At 42.1% G+C, this 22,362-nt stretch overlaps 1 protein-coding gene across 1 annotated transcript in view; it reads left to right on the top strand.

The window, feature by feature from the left end:
- The window catches only part of OSBPL5 (oxysterol binding protein like 5), a gene marked incomplete at both ends in the record, with an annotated part of 180,874 nt that overhangs the window by 110,936 nt on the left and 47,576 nt on the right, over window positions 1-22,362 (top strand). The window contains 3 exons of the mRNA XM_080346065.1: window positions 6,163-6,319; window positions 12,312-12,385; window positions 22,118-22,198. Coding sequence (XP_080202191.1) covers window positions 6,163-6,319; window positions 12,312-12,385; window positions 22,118-22,198 — 312 coding nt within the window. The remainder of the gene's footprint in view (window positions 1-6,162; window positions 6,320-12,311; window positions 12,386-22,117; window positions 22,199-22,362) is intronic.

The following is a 22,362-nucleotide window of genomic DNA, read 5'->3' as shown; positions in this document are numbered from 1 at the left end:
GTTTTTCTATATCCCTAATGAAATAACATGGATTAGGTAGAGAAAGAAATTGCCTGCACAGGCATTTTTCAGGTTTTGTTTAACTGTTGTCTAATTAGTTAACTTAGAAATGGGTATTTTAGGAAAAGCTTCCAGAAACAGATTTCACAGACTTTCTGAATTGATTGTGGTTCTTCAGCTGTTGTAAATCACCAGTGCACCACTGAACTAATAATTTACCCTTGTTGAGGATCTGTGCTGCTGTTTTTCCTTGTGAATACTTAGGTCTGTGATCGCTAGAAATGTGTCTGCTAACAATTTGCCTTCTCTTTTCATTCATGAAGTTTTTACCGCTTCAGGGTTAATTGAATCAGGAAATGTCAGTACCTTTAGATTTAATTTTCCTTATTGATGCAGATTCTGGAGTGAACGATGGCTGTGAATACAAAATATGGTTCAATTTGATTTCTGGGAAATATTCAGTGACCAGAAAAAGAAAAGATTGTTTGAAACAAGCCTTGAATAAATTAAGAACCTCCCATAACTAGCACAGCCTTCTTGACTATATGAAACCCCTCATTAACTATTTATAGAGATGTGCATATTTCCAATCTATTTTAAAATGCTGGAAATGAGAGCAAGCAAACCAACTTACCCACCAGTTTGCAGAGGGTAGGGGCAGCATAATGTCTGCACAGTGTTCAGCTGTGTGGTAATTATATATCAGGAACTTAGAAAATTTGAAGATGGAGCCAGGAAAATTCCATCCGCAAAAGCCTCTAGCATGATGCTGAAAGCTGCCACTATCGTCCCAGCAAACACAAAAGGCTCAAAATGCAGAGCAGCTACTTGAAAGGCATTTCTGCACTAACACTGGTCATCTGTAAATGTGTTAGTTGCTGCCTTCACCCAAAACGGCTCTGGTGCCAGAAGAGGAGAGCGCTGGAAGGTCCCATTTGCTTTAATGGCAGCCACAAGGCTTGTTGATAAAATAACTTTTGTTCTTGCCCCATTGCTCTTTCGTTGGCTGTTCCTGAAGCCACCTGGGAGTGAAAGTCCCATTAGGCAATTGCAGCCTGTTAAGTTCAGCACTTTCTTTATTCTGTGTTTCATGGGGGCTTGACTCAGACTTTTCATATGCTATATTTTTCATTTTTAAAAGATAAAGTGATCTCAAAGACAAGGTTAGCAAGAAGTTTATTTCTTGCTGCTGAATTATTTATTCCTATTTAAGCTCCGGCGAACAGCCCACATTTAATAGTCCATTACTGCGTAGAGAGCTGTCAAGGCAAAAGAGGCAATCCTGAAAAATACTGTGTTTAGTGGCTCTGTCAATACCTTTCCTTCATTTTCATGGTCAAGAGCACAGAATAGAAGGCCAGAAATTACCTGAGCTGCAAACTTCAGGGTACTTTAATATACCAAGACTAATAACCAGATAAATTAATGCAAGAGCTAGAGTGAAGATTTTTTGCAATGAAGTTAGCTTCCTAAGAGAGCTTATGGATGGATTCTGCGTCAGTTGATGTCTTCAAATCAAGGCATGATGTCTTTCTTAGACAATTCTGCATCTCATTTGCTGGGTTTGGAGGAAATACAGGAGCAGTGGGTGAATTTGTTGCCTCGTGTTGTTTAAGTGATTTGATAACATAATGGCAATTTTTAGCCTTCTACAATTCTGGCCCAATTTTTATTTTTACCTTCTCCCTATTCCCCAAGCCCCCGCAGAACTGGTTTCTGTGAAGCATCTGCCGTATCCTGAAGCAACCTCCAAAATACTGATTTAGAAGTAAGTTTGTGTTTCAGAAGAACAGTGTTGTCCTCAAATCAGCCATGCAAGATTTGATGCTCAGAAGGACTAATGTCTAGAAGAGCATCTTCTATGATTGCTTATTTCTTGTCAGATACTTCATGACCAGTGAATTTTTGTATGCTTTCTAGACAATCACACATTAGTAGTGTAGAAGTAGATTTTGTACAAGGCTCTATTCTCGGAACTCTTCACACCCTCCCGTCTCACAGAGTTGATTCTGGGCACAGGCTGGGTTATTTACGTCTAAAGACCCTGCTGTGAAAAACACTGAACACACCTCCCACCTCCCTCTCTTACATCCCTTTGGAAAATTGCCCCTGACATCTACCGTTCAGCATCCCCTGCAATTCTCATGAGTTTTATGTAATTCAAAGCCAGTTTGGGCAGGCAGACCCTTGTGGACAGATATAACGAGTAGCTCTGAGTAAGTGAGCTAATGAAGCCTCATTTTCTTATGGTTTTGTGGCTTATGTTGGATTGGTAATAGCTCAGTTCACAGTACTGCCCTTCTTTCAGAGGACAATGGCACAGTTTCTCTCCTTCATTTAACAACTGATTTTCATGTAACTTTTAAGAAGCTAATGGTTTCAGGTTTTCTAATGCCTGTTGGTTTTCTTTGACTTTTGCCAATGGTACAAAAGGGATTAGGAGGGAGGGAGGATAAGACAGTATATTTACAGATGCAGACACACAGAGAGATATCCTGTGTAGCCTCATCTAGGTGTTCCTGCTCCAGCGGGGGGATTGGACTAGATGATCTTTTGAAGTCACTTCCAATCCCTGACATTCTTTGATTCTGTGATTCTCTGATATTTCGGGTGTACTGTAGAATATTAATAGTGTGAACTATGTTATCTCCCACCAAGGAAAAAAGCGTCTGATGTTTATATAAAAAAAAAAAAAAAACAAAATACAAAAAAGCACCCTTTTCTGTGATTTTTGTCCTGCACTTTGCACTGCATAATGAAGTAAAATCTTGTAGACTGAGAGTGTGTGTCTCACTCTTTCTCTGAAAAAAATATTGTAGTAATCTAAGATGTTGGTATCTCAAGGCCAACTACAGGCCAACAGATCTTACATTTCATTTACTTTGGGTAAGAAATAAGTTGAACTGTGCACACACCATGTAGAGCGCTGAAGGAGACACTCTGCTGCTGTCGACTTCCAGTTGGAGTGAAGCCCATAAAAAGCAGATGGCATAAGAGCCAGTCTGAAGGAGGGTCGAATGCAGGAAGGATCTGTGCCCGTGAGCTGGAGCAATGCAGTGTTAGATGATCTGTGAAAAACAGGCTGGGATGCTGGTGATACGGCGCGTTGCGTGGTTACGTGTGTGTGGCTGACAGACACATCACCGGTGCTGCTTCTCAGGGAACTTCAGTCGCTGGAGGTCTTCTGCCAAAAAGGACACAGTTAAAGAGGAGCTTACTCAAATTGATCTTTGTGGCCCAAAAGAGATGAGCTGCTCCTACAAGCTTGTATTAAGATATGAAAGAGAAAAGCCAGAGCAAGTTGTGGAATGGAGAAAAGTATTTTCGCTTGTTATTGCCCAGTGGCTGTTCCCATATAAACAGGCCATCCGGATTTCTTGCTGTCAAGCCCGTGGCTTAATTAAATGTGGGAACAAGAGAGCATCAGCACAATAATTCTGTCAATTATCCTGTGGTGGAATAGTGTAAAATAATAGGTGAGAGAAACATTAGAGCATCAGTCTCTCTGCATACTAAATATAACAGCAGTTGAAAGAACTCATGTTCTGTTATGTCCACCTGGTATACAGCCTGCTCTTGCTCGGTGTCTGGAAGGGTCTTGCCACCGACAGTAGTGTGAGCTGGTTCTCCACTGGTGTGGCTTGTGGTATTGCTGAGACAAAATAATACTGAATGCAGCCTTTTTGTTACCCTGTCAAGAAGAGTCTCCACCACTAGAGAGGCGCCTAAGAGCCGGATGGATAGATATTTTATGTTTGTAACTTGCTTCCCAGCCTGCTCTCCACTGGATGGACCCGGGATTTCTGAACGCCTTCCCACACAGCTGGCTCGGTGTTGCTGGGTCACTGCTTTTTGGGGAGACTACCCTATGGATCTGCTTTTTCTCTGAGAGACTTACGAGCAGTTCCAGAGGCAGAGAGTTGAGATGGCCCTTCTGGGAACAAGGGCAGAAAATAGCTCAGTGTTAGCATTCCAAACCCAGCTGTTTAGGCCTGGATTATTTTTAAATATTTGGCTTTCAGACACGTAACTAGCTGCATTTTCCTTCTCTCTCTCTTTCTTTTTTTAAAGTTAGCTTTTCTTTTGCATCTTCTCCCCACCCAGCTGTATGCAATCAAGAGTATCTATGCAAAAAAAAAGCTTATTTACATTGCCAAATGTTAGGTAGCTAAGTTACCTTCTACTTCAGAGATGCTGTTGGCCGCATTGGGAACCGGGGGACTTTTTGAGCCTGGACATGCATTTGCAGGGGCGTTTTGCTGGCTATTTGCATGGCCAGGAGGCTGGGCAGTGGTGAGTGGAAAGTGCTGCAACCACTCATTTTACCAGTTGTCATTGTGCGTCATTGGCCTGAAACAGTCTCATGTGAGACACTGTGCAAAGCATCGGTCCATGGCAGCCCCATCCAGCGCACCGTGTCCTGGAGTTCAAGTGTGAAGCCTTTCACTGAGAGTCATGTGAGGTGGTTTTGGTGCAATGCTGCTGCTGAAGCTGTCATGTCCTACAGCCACTTCACGGGGGGGGAGACATGAAAACACCTAGAGGTGTTAGGGAACATTGTGCACAGACCTTAATTAATTCTCCACGGAAAATGCAAACCCAACAGGGGACATGCAGCCCCTTCAAACTGTAGTTGCATGGCCATTTTGGGGCTATTCTGGCTGCTAGCCATTACCCCCTTTTTGGATATTGCAGACCCTCAGGTCTGATGGCTCACCCATCCCAGCGTGTTGAGCTGGACTGAGAAAGAGCTGCTGCTCAAAGTGGTGTTGGTAACCCATGCTCATTTTGGGGTCGAGACTGGTTTAGATCAAATTAAGCTTGTGAGCATAGAGGCCATCGCTTGTGGAAAGGAAGGCAGGAAGGAGCAGATGCTTTCTCACCTTGTCAATCACAGCTAGTTTATAAAGTTGATGCAGCCTGATGTGTAAACAAATTTTTAAAAATGCAAAACCCGAAACATTGGGACTTCTGTAGGGTTTATCAGGGCAAGTGGAGAGTCAGATCTCAGATAAAACACAGGAGGAGAGTTTCTCTAGTGCTACCCAGGTCACCTCACATGCTGGTTCTGCCCTCCTGACCTGCACTGCAGCCCTGAGCAACTTCTTCCCCTTTGCTTTCCCAGTAGCCTGAAGGAGATGGGAAAACTTGGAAGCTCTTTTCAGGAAACATGTACCATCCTAGAGTTTTTTTTACCATAGCAGCTGCCCACAGGAGAAGCAGTAGACCTTGTGGTCTGTAATGCCTACCCAAAGGCTGGGTTAACATTTCTTACTGCTATTGAGAGCCCTGCCTCTTACTGCACATGGGGAGAGAATAAAGCTTGTAACTCAGGAAGGAGACAGTCATAATATCTGTTTGTAATGGGTAAGAAAGAACTGCTTGTTGGATGGGTATAAAAGAAACCTTTAATTCCAGCCAGGATAGTCTAACACATAAGCCAAGTGTTGGTAAAGAGCACAGTACCACCAGGCTCTTGTATGAGGGTGCAGGGAGGCTTTTGGGGAGACAAATACTATTCTTTACGCTCACAGAGCAGCAAGGTTTATCTTATTGATTGAACTGTAAGGCTGATCTAAATGGCATTTTAAAGAAGACCAAAATTATTATTATGTGCTGTAACTGGAAATAAGGGCAGGCCTGACACTCATTATCTCTGCTTGCTGCTCTCTGCAGCCAGTGCAGCTGGTCTTTCTTCATGCAGCTCTTCCTCTGTGCAGCTCAGATTAAATGTGGATTTTTGCAAAGATGGTGTCACTCTGCTGACACCAATGGAGTTACGTTTATGAAAAAGACTCCAAAGCATTAAAAAACCCTAAACAACCCGAATTTTAGCTGCTGTGCACTCGACAGACCCAGTAAGTAGCTATTATCCTAGATAGATTCTTGTAGGTAGGAGGGTGTTATACTGCTTGGATTCACCAAGGAGCAGTGTCCTCCTTCCCTGCCATTTGCAAATGCTGGGAGTCAGCAAATCAGTAATTGTAGTTTCAAACTAATATCACTTTCTTTTTTCTTTCTGCATAGCCTTCTGGCACTCTATAAAAAGATCTGGCACACTACATAGGATTAGGTGGCTTTGAAGCAGCAGAGTCATCTGGGTGTGAAACTTTGATTTCCTGTGTCTTGAAATGAACTGTTATTTCTATCTTTCCTTTTCAGAAAACCCCCACAGCTCATGCCATGAAGGAGGAGAACTTCCTTCGTCGCAGGTTCTCCCTCTGTCCAGCCTCATCCACCCCTCAGAAGGTTGATCCTCGCAAGCTGACACGCAATCTGTTCTTCGGGGCCGACAATGACATCTACCCACTCAGCCCAGGTTGGTTTCTGGTGTTTCAGTGCAAAAGTAGCATGTCTCAGGTGTTTGGATGCAAGTAGATAGTTTAGTGGGCTGCCAGGAAACAGTGAAGCCAGTTAATGTGAAAGAGAGAGAAGCTGTTGCAACACAGGTATTGTGGATCCCAGCCAGTACTGCTTTCATGATGCTATTGTCTTTCGTTGTCGTGGCATTAAAGTGGGAACGGAGGACATCAGAGCTGGGGTTCATAACTGTTTGAACACGGCATGGCCTCACTTTTAAAAAATGACTAATGTTTTCCTGAGCATCTACTTTGAGGCACTATATGTGTTTCACCCTAAGCATTGAACTCATTTAAGATTTACTGGCCCTATTTGCAGACGTTTAATGGCAGGTTTCCTTGTTCAGATTTAGAGCCCAGGATAAATATTACAAGAGCAAACTTTCTGTGGTTAATGTTCTGTAAATATCTACAAGCACGACAAGTACCAAGAATCCTGACAGGTTGCAGTAAATGACAGACTGGCTTTAAGTGTTCTCTTTACATCTTTTTTGCTTTGAATTTCTTAGCATCCTTTTTGAAGGAAACAGAGCTCATTTCATTGTTGCAGAATTTTTTTCTTGCAGTAAGCATTCAATTCTTTCCTTGATTGCAGTCTGCAAACAATGCTTTCGTTCCAGTCTGTAAACAAGTGCTTCAGGGAACAACCACAAGTTTGTAGAGCTGTCATGTGCAGCTGCCATGTCAGTGCTAAATAATCAAATCTCACAGCACCTTCATGAACTCTCAAAACACTGATATCTAGAGAAAGAACATAGCATCTCTCAAAAGGTCTCAGTGCTCATATAGATGTAGCACCTAACAGACTCTCTGGGCTTTGCAGATGTAGAGCAATACCTGGTCTGGGTTTCCTGAGCTAATTGTCTTTAAGTGTAAGGTTTCAAGGGTCTCTGATTTCGCAGGTGTTTCTATTTGTGGATGTCTGCTTCAAGGCAATGGGGAGCCTATTTTCAGCAGTGCTGACTAATCCTGACTGTCACTGAGGTTGCTGGAAGCCTCAACAACCTTTGGTAGTCAAATTGAAAATTATTTAAAATGTGATACCTAAAATTTCATACATTTCAAACCTGTGGGGACTTCTGAACAGCTAATTGCCTGTAAGTACAGCCTGTACAAATGTCTGGTAAGTAAATAGCTGAAGTGCTGATTTCTCAGGCTGTAGTCACTTCCCCTTGCTTTGGGGAGGTGGAGAGCTGTAGCTTAGAGTTTGCCCAATTCTTCAGTTCTTACCAGCATTTTCAGTGCTAAAAAAGTTACCAACTTCCTCACAGAGGTATTTCAGTGCTGTAATCTTTCAGAAACCAGGGAAGGCTGGAGGAGGTAGCTGGAAGAGTTTGTCTCTTCCTCAGCTTCACCCATCACCTTGTTTCTCCTTGATACCTGCTGGCAGCCAGACCAAACAGCCTTTGCTGGACTCAGCAGAACAAGCGCCTTGAGCCACACTGGAGCTTTTGTTCTGCTGCACGGTTCTGCCGGGTAACCTCCAGCACTGGCATCAGCGGGGGTGGCATCCCACTGCTGCAAAGGAAGAGCACAGGCCAGAGAGTTGGTAGAGGAGAGAACATCCCTTTTAAACAAACAGAAGTTACGGCTTCAGCCAGGGTTTTTTTTTTTGCAGAGTGTCTGGGTTTTTGTTTACCCTTACTTTTTTTCTCACTCCTTTCATTTCTTTACTGATCCCCACAGAGGTGCCTTGTCTCTTTGTTTTCCATACCTTTCCTGTAAGAAGTATCTGTCACTCTTCACATTCAGTTGCCATTTCATGTGATGGGCTCTCCTTTTGCTCCTTTGCTGCTGCCTTCTTTTCCTCTGAGCCTGGTGTGCTTCCCCCCATCTTCTCCCGTCCCTCTGAAGGATGGTGCTATCACCATAAATAAGCCGAAGTTGTACTTATGTAAGCTGTGTCCAATATTTCTCTGTCCTCCATTTTTTTTCTGTTTTTTTTACATGAACTTTCAGTTCTTGAGGCTTTTCCAGTGGTCTGTGTATTGGTGCCTGATCCCAGCAGATTTTCTTTGGGAGGACACTGGGCTGATGGTGTTGGATGGGTGCTGTGGGCAGTGCGAGCAGCAAAGCCCAGTGATTTCCAGCCAGGAATTTGGTGGGTTGCAGAGTGACTGGAGCTGCAGGTCTCACAGCACCAACACCCAGGATTAGCCCTCCAACAACGAAGGTGTGCAAGTAAATCATTCAGTGAGAAGAGAGTGTCAGAGTTTACACCTCAGGAAAGCCGTGTTGTAGAGATTCAGTTCAGTGAGAGGATTTTTTGTAAAGGAAACATATGGGAAATACAGAAGGCACTACCTAGAATAACAGTTTGGACTTTTTGCTTCTTGCCTGCATACAAAAATGCTAATGATTATGGTAACTTAAGGAAGTTTGAGGAAGACATTTTATTCTTCTAGGAAGGTCATGAACTAGAGAGACATAAATTCATGTTCCTTGCCCATGTCTTTTTTTCACATAGCAAAAAGGGGAGAGAATCTTCCTCTCTTTTCGCTCTCAGAGGGTAGAAAATTTATTGGGACAGTAGCTAAAAGAAACACTCTTTTTGACTGTGCTGCGAGATCACACAGTGGCTTTACATAAGAATTTAGATTAGGCTGTCTGCATCCTCAGAGATACAATTTAATTAATACATGAACTAAAGTTTAGTCTGCATACATTGGGCCATGTGGCTGATACTTTATTTGCTATAGTTTTGCTGCACGTCAAAGCCTGTGTTTCCTCTTGTAGTTATCCAAATACTTCACCAGAAAGTCTATAAAATAATAGTTTGTGCTGCATAGAGCTAGTAATGAATTCTTAAATAACCCAGTTATTTTTCTTCTTGTTGCCATCGGTCAGTCATGCGTGCTGCATCATTCTTCATAAAGGGGAAGACCTCAAGGATTGATACCCACCTCAAGGATTGATACCCAGCAGAAAACCAAAGAAAAGGAATAGTTATTGTTCTGGAAAGGAACTAAGTGTTTATTTTTCCTGTGCATGGCAGTAATGGGTTAGAACAAGGTATCAGTAATTGAACTCTGTAGTTGCAAGGCTGAAGTGCTGGCAGTTTTCTTCGTGCTGCGGTGAAGGCTGTTTCCATAAGCACTGCTGATTCGCTTCCTGAAATATTTTTCAATTATTTTGTGCAAAACTGTTGGGCTACTTTGTGGAGGACCCTTATTTGCATGCCTTGCTAGCAGGCAGCACTGTAAATCAGGAGAGATGCAGCTCTGTTTCTGTTGTGCGCATTATGTTTTCTTGATCAGAGAGATAAGAACTTCAGCTTCTATAGCCAGTTAATATTTAGCTCCTTTTATGTTTTTATGTGGTTTCCTATTTATTTTCTCGAGGTGGCTATGTCTGTTGTGCTTTGAGTGGAACTCTCGCTTTTGGGTTTTCTGTGCAGTCAACTATGTGCGTGGGTGTTTGGGAAACTTGCATGTGGTTCCAATGAAGTTTGTTTTCCAAACAAGGGCTGGCTCTCTCCTTCCGCGCGGCTGCAGCAGGTCTGCTTGAGAGAGACAACAAATAGAGCTGTCGTCCAAAAAAACACCTTTTCTTCACAAGTGCCTATAGGCTTAACGTGTTTGTCATAAGAAACCAGTATAACACTTCTCCATAAACATATTTTGTAATCCTTGTAAATGATACAGCAGGAGTCAACAGTTGAGTGTTCCAGTGTTTCATGATACCCTGTTAACAGGATGGTCCAGAACCTCAGGAGCACCGAATATCTAATTTTTCAGGTACAAGTCCTGAGAGACGGCAGAAATCTCTCACATCCGGGCTTTTAGTATGGATACCAGCTTGGAGTTAAGCTTTCTTTAAGAAATGAAACATAATAAAGGCTGGATGTGAATTCTGTTATGCTAATAGACGTGTTTCCCTCAGAGCAGGCAGAAGCTGATTCCCATTAACTTTACTTGAACTTTAGACCATATGTTACTTTCCCATACATGTGCAGAAAAACCTTTTCATGGGAAACAAGTGCAGCAGCTACATGGCTTTGTGTGTTTGTTCCAACCTCCTCTGCCTCTGTTGGGGGGAGCGGGGGCTGCAGAGGGGAAAGCACCATCAGAGAAATAAAAGGTATGGAGATGCAGGTCCTTGTCCATGCACAGCAGTGCTTATGGCCATTCCTCTTGTCATGGGAGCACAAGGGGACTGGCAAATATCCAGCCACCTGGGATTTTCTCCTACCCATGGACATTAGATTTCTGCGTGCATTATCTAGGGCTCGGTGTTTCAAGGGAAGGAGTGACAATTAAGGAACTGGGTTAAGATATAGGTTCCGTGTTGTTACACCACCTTCCTGTGTGACACCACAGGTCCTCCCTCTGCTTCAGTTCCCACGTGAGCAAGGCACGTGCTGTCCCGCTTCTCCCAGGCTTGGAAGCGTTTGGTGTCTGCCTTGGCACAGCTGTGTGCATGTGGGGCAGCGCTGTGCCCTGGGGTGAGAAACAGCTGAAACCTGCACCACCCTTAGTCACCATGTGGGAGGCTGAACACCTTCTAGGGACAGCTGTCCCACAAAACCTTTTCTTAAATTAAAGAGCTGACAAACCAAACTGCCTGTTAATGCCCGTTAAAAGGACATGGGTTTTGTCCGTTTACCAGTGAAACCCCGTAGCACAGTTGTAGTTCTGCTTATAAAGGGACGTGCTTATTCTTTCTCATTTCTCATGATAGAGGTGCAGAACATGGCTGTGAGGATATTTATTTTTCAGTAAGCTTCTCTGGCTGGCTTTGCTAATGGTGCTTGGCCTCTTAAATGGCTGCTCTGAAAACTCCAGGAAACATTATGGCTTCTGACACATCTGTGACAACTTCTACTGACTTCAAGAGAATCAGGATTTTCCCTTGCTAGTTTTGAATTTCGTAGTGTTGCCAAGACTGACCTGCACAATGTTGAAAAACATTTTTAGGAGTTTCCATGTTTGTAGTGTGCTAGAATTAGATTATATTTCACTGTCATGGTGATTCTTTACTGTGTCCAGTATTCTGAAGCTCTGATCGTTAACAATTTTGAGAAGAAAACTACATTGCAATTGCATAGCAATGACTGTCTTGGCACTAAAAAGCGAGTCTCATCAGGTACTATTTTTTGACTTTTTCAATAGAAGCTCTATGATTTCATTTACTGTAAGAACATGATTACAGTTGGAAAAAATAACAGAATTTATAATTACATTTTATTGCTTGGACAAGGACTACACACACTCATACTAGTATATAATGTGTATAATGTACTGCAAGTTTGGTACATTTGGGTAGTGGTAATGTATCTCTTCAATGACTGGAGATGTCATAGCGTTCATAAATACTACTTGTTAATTGAAAATGTTTCTTATTTTAACAAATAACTTGGTCAGAAGACATTGATCTTCTGCAGGCTTTTTTATTTTGTTTTACTAATTATATCTAGATGCTGTTCTGTCTTCTGTAACATTTTATGATCATAGTTATTATTTGTCAAACAAAGCATGCTGTCAAGTACATCTGTGTATAGTTGCTGGCTACTGACAAAGGAAGATAATGCATTGAATAGCTGCTTATTAACTAAATCCCATTTGTTATTTGCATTGAATGAGGCATGGGGTATGTAAGAAAAGAACAGACTGTGGTAATGTAGTTAAAGACTGCATCATAATGCAGACAGAGAAGGGAGCTGATTAAGGATGCATAAGTAATCTTATTTCTGTTTTTTTCCAGCCTTCATATGCTGGACTTTGCAACCATTGTGTTGGTTTAACACAGTGTTTTCAGACCTAACTTTAAGAAATACTTGTTGCCCAAGTATGTGGATCCAGGTTATTTTAAACTCTGCAAGATCCCTCTTTGTGATCCTGATGTGCATGAGAGCTTCTCTTGCTTGCTGTAGCAGTAACCCTTATAAGGCCATGAGGAGCCATGATTTTGCACAGTATTATTCTGTTTCTGAATCACATTTCTTTGTTGCAGGAAAAGACGTGGAAGGAAACAGCCCGTCAGCACTGAAGGATGAGACACCACAGACTCCAAACTCCATTAGTAAGGTACTGTGGAGCAGGGGCTTCATCCCCCTAGTCTTGCTTTCATTTCTTCTCAGGCTGTTACTAATCATTCTTTTTTTTTTTTTTTTTTTTTAAGTAATTGCGAAAGCCTCTCCCTCCGTTCCTGCAGGAACTGTGTGTGCATGTTTTGAGAGAAAGAAAATGGGTGATTTTGCATGACTGGGATGACAGCAAAGCCCACACTTTCTTCTGGCGTGGTCGCACCTATCATAGAAGAACCCTGTTTATTTGGGCCTCATTTGGCAGTGTAATTAGATATGAATAAGTCTGGTTACAAGGTTGATTTTGTCAGCAGAGGTGTCTCCTGCTGTTCCAGATCAGCAAGGCAATCATAAACCTTCACTGTTTTGGAAGAGAAAGCTGTAATATTGAGCGTATTGTAGAGCTCTGGGAGAGCTCTGGAGTTGGTGTAGCATGAGAAGAACACAAACTAGCCAACATTTCCTGAACACATTTCCATCCAACCTGTTATGGAGAGGTAAAACTGGTTCTAAAGACTCTGGATCTGGGTGTTAAAATCCTGGCTCTGCATCTAGAGCTACTGAGTGCCTGGGTTTGATTTCCTGTAGAGATGGAATCAACCTTATAAATTAGATCTGGCTTTGAGATTCATGTACAGGCTTATTTGACTGCAGCTGCCTACCATGTTTCTGGAGGGTAACTAGAAATGGAAGCAAGGCCTGTTAATAAATTTTTAACTAAATGTATTCAACTGTAAAGCTATAAAATGCAAATGATACCAGCTGAAATGAAAATATAGCATGAAGGAAGCAGCTGCAGACAAGTAATTTCTTATGATACATGAAAATAGGCTCTGCATCTTCAAATACATTTGGCTGTGCTTGATTGGAGCTTGCAGATTGCTCTGCTGGGATGCCCTGGCAGAGGTCAGCACAGGGAGGTAGTGATGAGACAAGCTTTGAGAGTATGCAACAAGGGCTCATATACATCTCCTCTGCTGTTGCTGTAACCTGACAAGCTGCAAACTGATCTTTTTCAGTCAGGTTCCTCATGGGAACCCAGCCTTCCACTTATCCTGGCAGTAGAGAAGCCCAAGGACTAGGTAACTGCACCCAGGGCTTTTGTTTTAAAGCCAGATGTTTTGCGCACCTTACAAGGAGTGGTGTTAAATTCCCAATGAATTAGGAATGTAAAGAAGATGGACATTTTCTTGACAGGACAACTCAGAGCACTGAAATGCTGTCTAAAAAGGAGTTGGATTTCTGAGATGCAGGATGAATGCAAGAGTAGGGATGTATTTGAGAGGTATCTGGGTGAGAGCACAACCCAGCTATGTTTTCCCAGCCTCAAGGCCTGCCTTGCTATTACTCTCCTACAGGTGTGTTTTTGAAAGGAGAGGCACCCTTGGAAGATTGGGGTGCCCATCTAGATTTCTGCTGTGCTTTGTGTGCACCTGGGAGGCATTGGTGGGTCTCTCCTTGACGGCATCAACAGCAGTCATTGAGTGCAGAACAACTGCATCAAATTTGTGACTCAGAACAAACCTGGACCAGAGTTCTGTTTTCACCAACTCTAGACTTTAGTTTTACAATAGTGAAAATTCCTCTGAAGCACCAGTGGACAAAAAACAAATGAGGAACCAAAACACCAAGCTTCAGCTTGCCTGCTCACTTTGGCTACTGAATGGGTCAGAGCTAGATTTTTCTTCCTGAATGTTCTGCTTAGACACACAGTGTTTGATTCAGAGACCTTCTGTCGCATTGCATCTCTGCTGTAGTGCCTGTCATTCTCACTTCAGTCTTCTGCGCCTGGCTATGTTGTATGCTACCTTGCTCTTCTCCAGTCATGTAGCTTTTCTTGTGTCTTGCTTTGCAGTGTCAGTGACAGTAGGGAGTCCCTGTTGTGAAATGTCTTGTAATTTAAAAATTCAGGCAAACTGGTAGTCAGTTTCCTTAATATTTTGTTTTTCATGTCCACTCACCTCTAAGACTATAAAATGGAATCTTACTGTCAAGTGTCCAGAACAGTAAATATGGTAGTGTCACAGTATTGCAGTTTAAAAATAAGCAGTGATTCTACCTACTTGAACCGAAGGAAAGAATGTGCTTTAATTGGGTCATGTTTAGATTCATAATAGCACGAGGGAAGTAATTTTTAGAAACTAAACCGTAGGGTGTGCAGGTTTAATTAATGGATTCAAAAGTAAATGTTCTAGGTAACAGATCTGTGCAATGAATACTTACCCTTCTTTTGGCACAGTGGATGTAGCAGACCTTGTTGGAAATCAGTGTCCCTTCAGCAATGCTGTTTTGATGTACCACACCACATTGACTCTTTTCACCCAGTAATGAGAAGGAAAAGAAAACCAGGCAAGTGATTCAGTCCCTGGACTGGGCCTTAGGGGACCTTGAATTCCTAGCTCTGACTTGGAGTCCCTGCATTTTCCTAGGCAGAATCATTGTGTTTCTGTTTCACATCTTCATCAGTGAGGTGGAAGCTGTTCTGTGTTTCATTCACTCAGGCCGTGTCCACACTGCGTGATGGAGCAGGCTGCAGGTTTCTCAGGTTAGCAGACACCAAGCAGGATGTCCCATAGAAACCCTATAAACGTCTGTGAATTTGTGAGCTGTGAAGCCGTTTAGTTGCAACCACACTACCCTGTGCTTGAGCTCATAAATGGACTGCTAGTCCATGTCTGAGGTGTGAACACATCCCAATTGTCCTGTCTGTACAGACACTAAAATGTTTGATGCTGGAACATTTGCTTTCAGTGTGTTTGTGCAGTTCTTAGCAAGATATATTTCTGATTTCAGCTGTGGCTTCTCATGCCAAATTTTATTAAAGCAAAATTAAGGCACAGTTCAGCTACATATTACATGGCAAACTTTCCTTCAGTGTATTTTCACTATTTCATTTTTCAAGTGGGGTCTCTTTCATCTCCTTTTTCAAGGGAAAACAAAAACAAGCCCACATTATTAGCTTATTTATTTCAGTTTGTTTCTCATATTAGCTTCTCTGGTTTTTAGGGTGCTTTAGCCTTGTTTTCTGGGACCAGTGCTCATAGTGGAGTATGAAGGTATCACAGAACTGTCTCCAAGCCTCAAGCTCGTCTCTGCAGCCAGTTAGTACAGTCAGCATGTGCCTGATAGGGACAGGAGATACCCTTCTCTCATTTTGTGCCTCATTCAGCACTGTTAGCATGCTTTAAGGCACCTTTCATTTCATTATGCAGTGATGCATTTTCTCTTTCTTGCCTTCTTTTGTGTACCTATTTATTTTACTGTCAGGAGAACAGCTGGAGTGTCTTGATATGCATGCAGAGCATACAGACAATCGTGGTGTATTTTAAGGGACGGTCAGAAAAATCTTGAAGCTGCCACTCAGTGGTACCTCACTCTTTTCGGTTCCCCACTGATGCCACAATGAAGTCTAAAATTATCACATTGTAGGAGTGTGGCTGTTGTGTGTACAGTTACACGATGTAGGAGAGGGCAAAGTTTAGATTGCTCTGCTCATCGCGAATGAGGTTTTACATGTGCCTGAGTTGTTGAAGTCTTTATTGTGTGATTTATAATCTGAAATACGAATCTAAGTGGCTACCAGAAATTTCTTTCAGCTGCAAAGTAGTTTGAAAGGCCTCATACTGATCACTTGAGATTTAAGGTGCAACTCCCATGCTGTCTCAAGCTCATCTTAGATCCATGAAGCATGCTCTTAACCTCTCAGTTAATGAAGACTTACACTCAGTTCCTGTGCCCTGGCTCAGGCACACCTTGCTTCTTCAGTTCCATGTGCAGCATTTTTGGGTAATCACTGTTGTCCACAGTGATTTCAGATGAGCAGAGAAGTAGCCTGGAGTATCCTGGGAGAATTGCATAGAAGAGGGCTGGGGTTTTGCACTGAGAGGCAGGAAACAGGGAGCACCCTTAACTTGTGTAGGTGCATACAAGGCCTGAACTCCCAGGTGCCTCACAGAGGGGAACACAGTAGTAACTGTTCATTTACAGAAATGAAGTCTCAAAGTTGATAACTTTGGGTAAGCCACAGCAGTCATATCATGTCACCATGGGTCACTGGTGACCATAATTCCTTACTCTAGTGTTTCTGCTGGGGGAGGTGAGGGTAAATGGAGGTGCTAAAATTGAAATTATTCATTAAACAGTTTTGCAAATCATATTTTAAGCTGAAAGTTTTTCAGTGCTCAATTTCTTGGTTTGTTTAAACTCAGCCTAGGAACAAAAGTTGTGCTTATAGCCAGAGGGGAAATCAAAGCTTTGCTTCGGATTTCTGCTTAGCACTACAACTGTGCCAGTCATGTGAAACAGTGTCTTTCTCAGAGTGCAACTTCCCATCTTGCCTAAAGTGTTCTTTAAATATTCAAAACCTGCAGAATGTTCTTCCCATGAAAGGCACACGTAAATGATCATACAGAAATCCCATGAGATCTATGTCTTTTTCTTTAATTACTATAATCTGATGCAATGGAGCAAAGCATTCCACTACACAGTAGTATAACTTGATATCTGGAGTTGCTTGAATAGCTGAATTTCACTAATTATTTTCCTTAGATATTGCTGTCATGTCAGCTGTTTATTTGTACAGGCTTTTCAATTTGTGCTAATCATTGTGCTGTTTTAGTGTTGTAAACACAGTTACTATGTCATTGTAACATTTTTGCATTGTCAAAATAAGATAGTTGTGGGGGTTTTGTTTGTGGTGTTCTTTTTTTAACTATAAAGTTTTAGGTGAAAATTATTCAACTTGCTATAAAGCAGCATATTAACTAAAGGGTAATCTTTCTAATGCAAAGCTTGTTTGTCAGCAGGAATCATTTCACTGACTTTACTGTGCTTTGGATGAGCTGTTAATTCACAGTAAAATAAAAAAGTTTTTAAAAAGAACTGCTTACAGTAAATTTAAAACAAAATCGCTTAAGCATGGTTGATATCTGTGAATATTCACATCAGTAACAAGAAGCTGCTCATTTCTAACGTTAAACTCAGCTCTTCCATAGTGTTTTTACTACTTCAGGAACTTCCGTTTCATTTATTTTATTTCTGCAGTGATACAGATCTGCAGCAATTTTATGTGGAAAAGATACTGGAGAAATTACATGTGAGCAACAATGTGCCTCCCATGTGACAACTATTTTTGCTTTTGTGAAACATAACTTATGACCCCAGCTACTTTTGTTCTGCCTTCAAATTCCCATCTGATTTCATCTTTCTCTCACTTAGAAACAAAGAAGGAAAAAGAGCGACTTGTAAGCTGTCACTGCCGTTAACATGCCGACCACAGCTTGAGAATGACTTCATTTAGATGTTTCTGACTTGGAATAGTTCTGTCTCATTACACATTTTTTTGTGTTCATCCCATGCAGCAAGGGTTGCGTGTGCTCAACAATAGGATATTCCTCTTGCAGTTACCCAAGGCACGGATGGGCTGCCATCCCTCACACCAGAGCTGATCTCAGACTGTTTCTCTGTCAAATAATGTGGTTCCTCTTGGAAATAAATTCACCAAAAAGACACTGGATCATAATAGCGCTATTGTGAGGACTCCTACAAAGCCTAGCAGAAGTGCAAGGGTATTGTCATAACTGCTAACAATCAGCAGTGGATCTCCAGAGCTATGTAACTGAAATGAAAGGGAAGAGAAGCTTAACAGGGATGAAAAGTATGTCTCTGAGTACAGTACAGCCTGTCATCAGCTGGCAAGGTCATTGCTCAGTCCTGGAAAGAACAGATCTCCTTAGAGAATGAAGAGGGACAACAGTTTCCTACCTCTGCAAGTCCTGCTGTGTACCCTGGTGAAAGTTTTTGACAGGTTAACAGTCTTCCTTCCTTACAATTATGAGAACCATTATATGAAAAACACATGTATTGCTTTCTTCTTAGAATATTCCAGTGGTTTTATTTTAAAAAGGACACCAATTCCCTACCCTCCCATTGTAAAACGTCTCATTCTGGTTAATATTGTTCACATGTTGCTGTAGAGAGGGAGGGCCAAATTCTGATATCCTGCACACGCATTTTCCCATTGAAAGATTTGTTCTGGTGACAAATGGCTTCTCTTAGTTTTCAGCCAGGCTGAGAAAGGCAAAGCAATAGAAGGACATCATTAAATGGTTTTGATGTGTTTTAGTAGTGTAAGGTCCTGCTAATCTTAGGGATCTTTATAGCTGATGGCGCAGGTTTACTGAATCTTACGTATGGCACAAGGTACAATCAAAACTATTAAGACAGATAATTGTAAAAACATGATATCATATTACTTCAAGTCACTTAGCAGGTTAAACCTGGAGGAAGTGTACATTGCTACCAGCTGCATGGTGGCCTGTGTTATGCAGTCCTGGGGCCTTAGATCCCACCTTTCTTGTGAAAAGTCAGGAACTTCAAACCCACAAATGCAATGCTTTTCACTCTGTAGACCTGGAGATCACCTGCAAGAAAACTGCTATCTAGGATCTATGATGGTTTTTCCTCATAAGCATAACAAGAAGCAAAGTCAACAGGGAGAAGCAATCAGTTTGCCTCTTTGACAAATTAACTGGGGAACAGCGTCCAGTTTCCAAAACCAGTAGTCCCAGGTCAGGCACATCTGAAAGGTTGTCCATGGCTCCTAGTTACATGGCTTGACTTTAGTAACATTTTCTCTGTCTTTATAAATCTTGGTCATTCTACAGCCATCTTGGGGAGCTGTGCTGTCACACAGCTGATACATCACAGCTTTTGGAACATGGCAGCATTTTCCCACACCTAGAAATTCTTACACAGGTGATGGGGCACTTAAGTCACTGCTTCTTTCTCATCCATCCTTAAGCCTGCCTTAGTGTGCACCATCCCTGTGGCTGTGTTTCCATTTACAGGCAAAGTCAGCAAATTCAGCATGTCTGGATGTAGCTCAGCCCCAGAGGAGGCAGTGCCGGATGGAGGTAGTGCAGGGGTTCAGGAGCCCACTGCAGCAGCCTCCAAGGCTGTTAATCCAGCTGCATTGACCAACTGAAAGACCAGTTTGTAATTATTTCAGGCAAGTTTCACTGTATTTATTGAGCTCCTAAAGGCTGCAGTGGTGTAAGGGGAGATCAGCCTTTTATCTGCAGTTGTGTGCTGTGGCTACGTGACATGCACAGCAGTACCAGCTGGCGTTGGGCTTGTGGTGTCCTTGGTCACGGAGCTACCAGTCAGCCCTCCTGAAGAGGCGGATCAATGTCTTTCTGTGTAAGCGTCCCAGGTTTGAAGTCTTGTGGTGATTTAACTCTATTTTTAGCATGACGCGAAGAGACTCCGAGGAGGAGGCAGGTGTGGCTGGTAGAGCAGTGAAAGTGCCTCTGTGTGTGTTGGTGCCTGTTCCCCACAAGAAGCAGGTTTAGGGCTAAGGTTTGCAGTGGTTGTTGGAAACCTTTCTGAATTCATCTTCAAGTAAGTTTCCTCAAGCCAAGTGAGCTTAGGGTCCAATCATTTGTTATTTTTATAACTAATATGCTAATATGTAATTGTATAGACAACAAGTGACTTGTAGCTTGTTTTAATTAGTTAAGCAAAAAACATCCATTATATCCTGATGCTTTGCAGACACCTGAGCGGGATTTCCTCAAATCTCAGGGACATCTGTGCTTTTTCTGCTTCACACTCTGGTTAAGGAAGAATAGTATGCAGTGTTTCTCTCTGCGTCTGATCTCTCAGGCTGGAGGGAGTGAAATTACTGATAAGCATTTGGCTCATAGTTGTATCTCAAGGACAGGACATTCTCCCTGCTAATTGGGAGAAAGGGGGAGAATTCTTCTGACCAGTTTCAGAGGACGCGCGTCTCAAATCATGAAAGCATAATCTCCTAGTAATTCCAAAGGATTCTTTCTCAGAGACATTTAAGCACTTAGAAATGCTCCCTCATAAAGAAAAGCTCATAGCATATCTCCCAAATGTCTGCTACTGCCCTTTGAAATGTGACAAAGACCCTGTGGGCACAGTTATCTGCTCAGACATCGTATCAGTGCAGTTGTCCCCATCATAAATCTTGTGTTTTCACAGTGAATCCCATGTGCAGAAATAAAGAATTTGCATCAGAGACTGCACTGCAGGTAGAGGAGGCAGGCTTCGCTTTCTGTTAAAACAAAAATGACGAATATTGAACAGTTACAGGATTCCAAAGCTGTATTTTTCTTTCAGTGGATCCAATGCCGTATTGACTTGTACACTGGACAGTCAGATCAGGAACTTCACTGGTCTTTATGTGCCATCATAGAGTTTTCATTTCTCTATTTATTCTTAAGTGTCAAGTGTACTTTCATTTTCAGTGAAATACTACTAATAGGGTATGTGACAACATTATTGCACCTTCTGCCCTTAATTTCTAATCCTGCATCATCCAGAGTGAGTTTTGCGCAGTTGAGTATGCACCTTTATCTCCCATTTTTGCTCCTGCCAGTCTCTGAAGCACAGTTGATGGCCTGGTTGCTGTGTCCTGGTTTTGCATTTGCATGTTTTGTCTAAGTTATGTGAAAAGGACTGATCCAGCTGTCATTAAATATTTTCCTGCTCACGCTAACATTCAGCATGGTCTGTGGCTGTAGCAGTCAGAGAGGTTTCTGTGTCACTAGAAGGGAAAAATAAAGTGAGTCTCACAAAATTGAAGGTGCTGTAAAACTATTACATCAACTCATGACATACAGGAGAGAGAGTCTGAGAGCCCAGTAGTTTTGTGTCACATCATAGCAGTGAATTTGTAAATGGGAACTATATTTGATACTTTTTGCCTTAGTACAGCTTATTCTCATGTCATACCCATGCAATCAAGGTGGCCAAGGGCTTTTTTTAATAAAACAACCATGCATAAGTGGGTGAGACAGTGCCTGATCCCAAAAGATCATGGTCTGAATGCATAAGACCCATGAAAGGTTGGAAGGAAAAGAGGTATGGAGAGAGAAAGTAACTTTCTTGTGGTCACATAAAAAGTAGCAGGTTCCAGCCTGTACCATAATTCTCGTGCCACTAACCCCACCAAGTTTTGGACAATTTGCTGACAGTACGTATCCAAGGAGGGGTCCTCGCCGTGAGTCGGGTTCCAGACAGCCGTACTCTCTAAGCGTACTCTATTGTAGGAACACTAATATTGTGACCATGTCTAACAAAAGTGAAACATTTTTTCAGCCCATCAGCACAATTAGGAGATCAGTTTGCAGCCTCTGAAAATTAATTTAAACAGCACTGACACTATCAAACATGATTTGAAGTGACTGTATGTTTTGTGCCTCTCTTTGCAGGGCCAGATGATGATGATTTCCTGTATTATCTGTAACATGATTAGGTCATTTCTTGCCCACTCATGTTTCTGGACATTTCAGCTAGGGCAACAGTCATTGCCAATGTCGAGTCTAGTTCTGAAAGATCTATACCCGCCTCCTCATAGTTTTTATTCCAGTAATTGAAATGCTTTCAGGTCTGAAAAGAGATGGACAGTTTTCAAAGGTAGGAAGAAGAATAGAGGGGTTTTTTGTTTTGTTTTACCAAGGCTGATGTCTGCATGGGAGAAATATGAAGAAAATTTGGTTGGGAATTTGCTAACTATGAGTATAAAAAGGGAGTTTGGAGTGCACTGCAAATCTGTGTTTTCTGCACCTGCCTACTGTTCTGTTGCTGAAGTCTGCAATCAGCTCTTGCATTGATTCCTGAAAGATATAAACGACTCTTCATTAGAGCATAACTTGAACATCTTCATGTTAACACATTCCTGTTTCCTCTCTCTTTTTTTTAGATCGAATATAAACTTTGCAATGGTTTTGACAAAGAGTGTGTGTCTCCCACAGCCAAATTCACAAAGAAGGAAACACTGAAGGTATGTGTGAAGCAGCCAAGCCAGCATCAGCTGACTTTCTTTTACAAAACAAGTAGCACCTTCCAAACAAACCATTGGGAACTACTCTGAGTCATTTCCCAAGACCCAGAGAAGCCTCTGACTCTTCTAGGAGTCATTATAGGCCAAGGGCATTTACAGGCTTT

Source organism: Nesoenas mayeri (assembly GCF_963082525.1).
Source record: "Nesoenas mayeri genome assembly, chromosome: 5".
Lineage (NCBI taxonomy): Eukaryota > Metazoa > Chordata > Aves > Columbiformes > Columbidae > Nesoenas > Nesoenas mayeri.
This window is presented reverse-complemented; position numbering and strand designations above follow the sequence as displayed.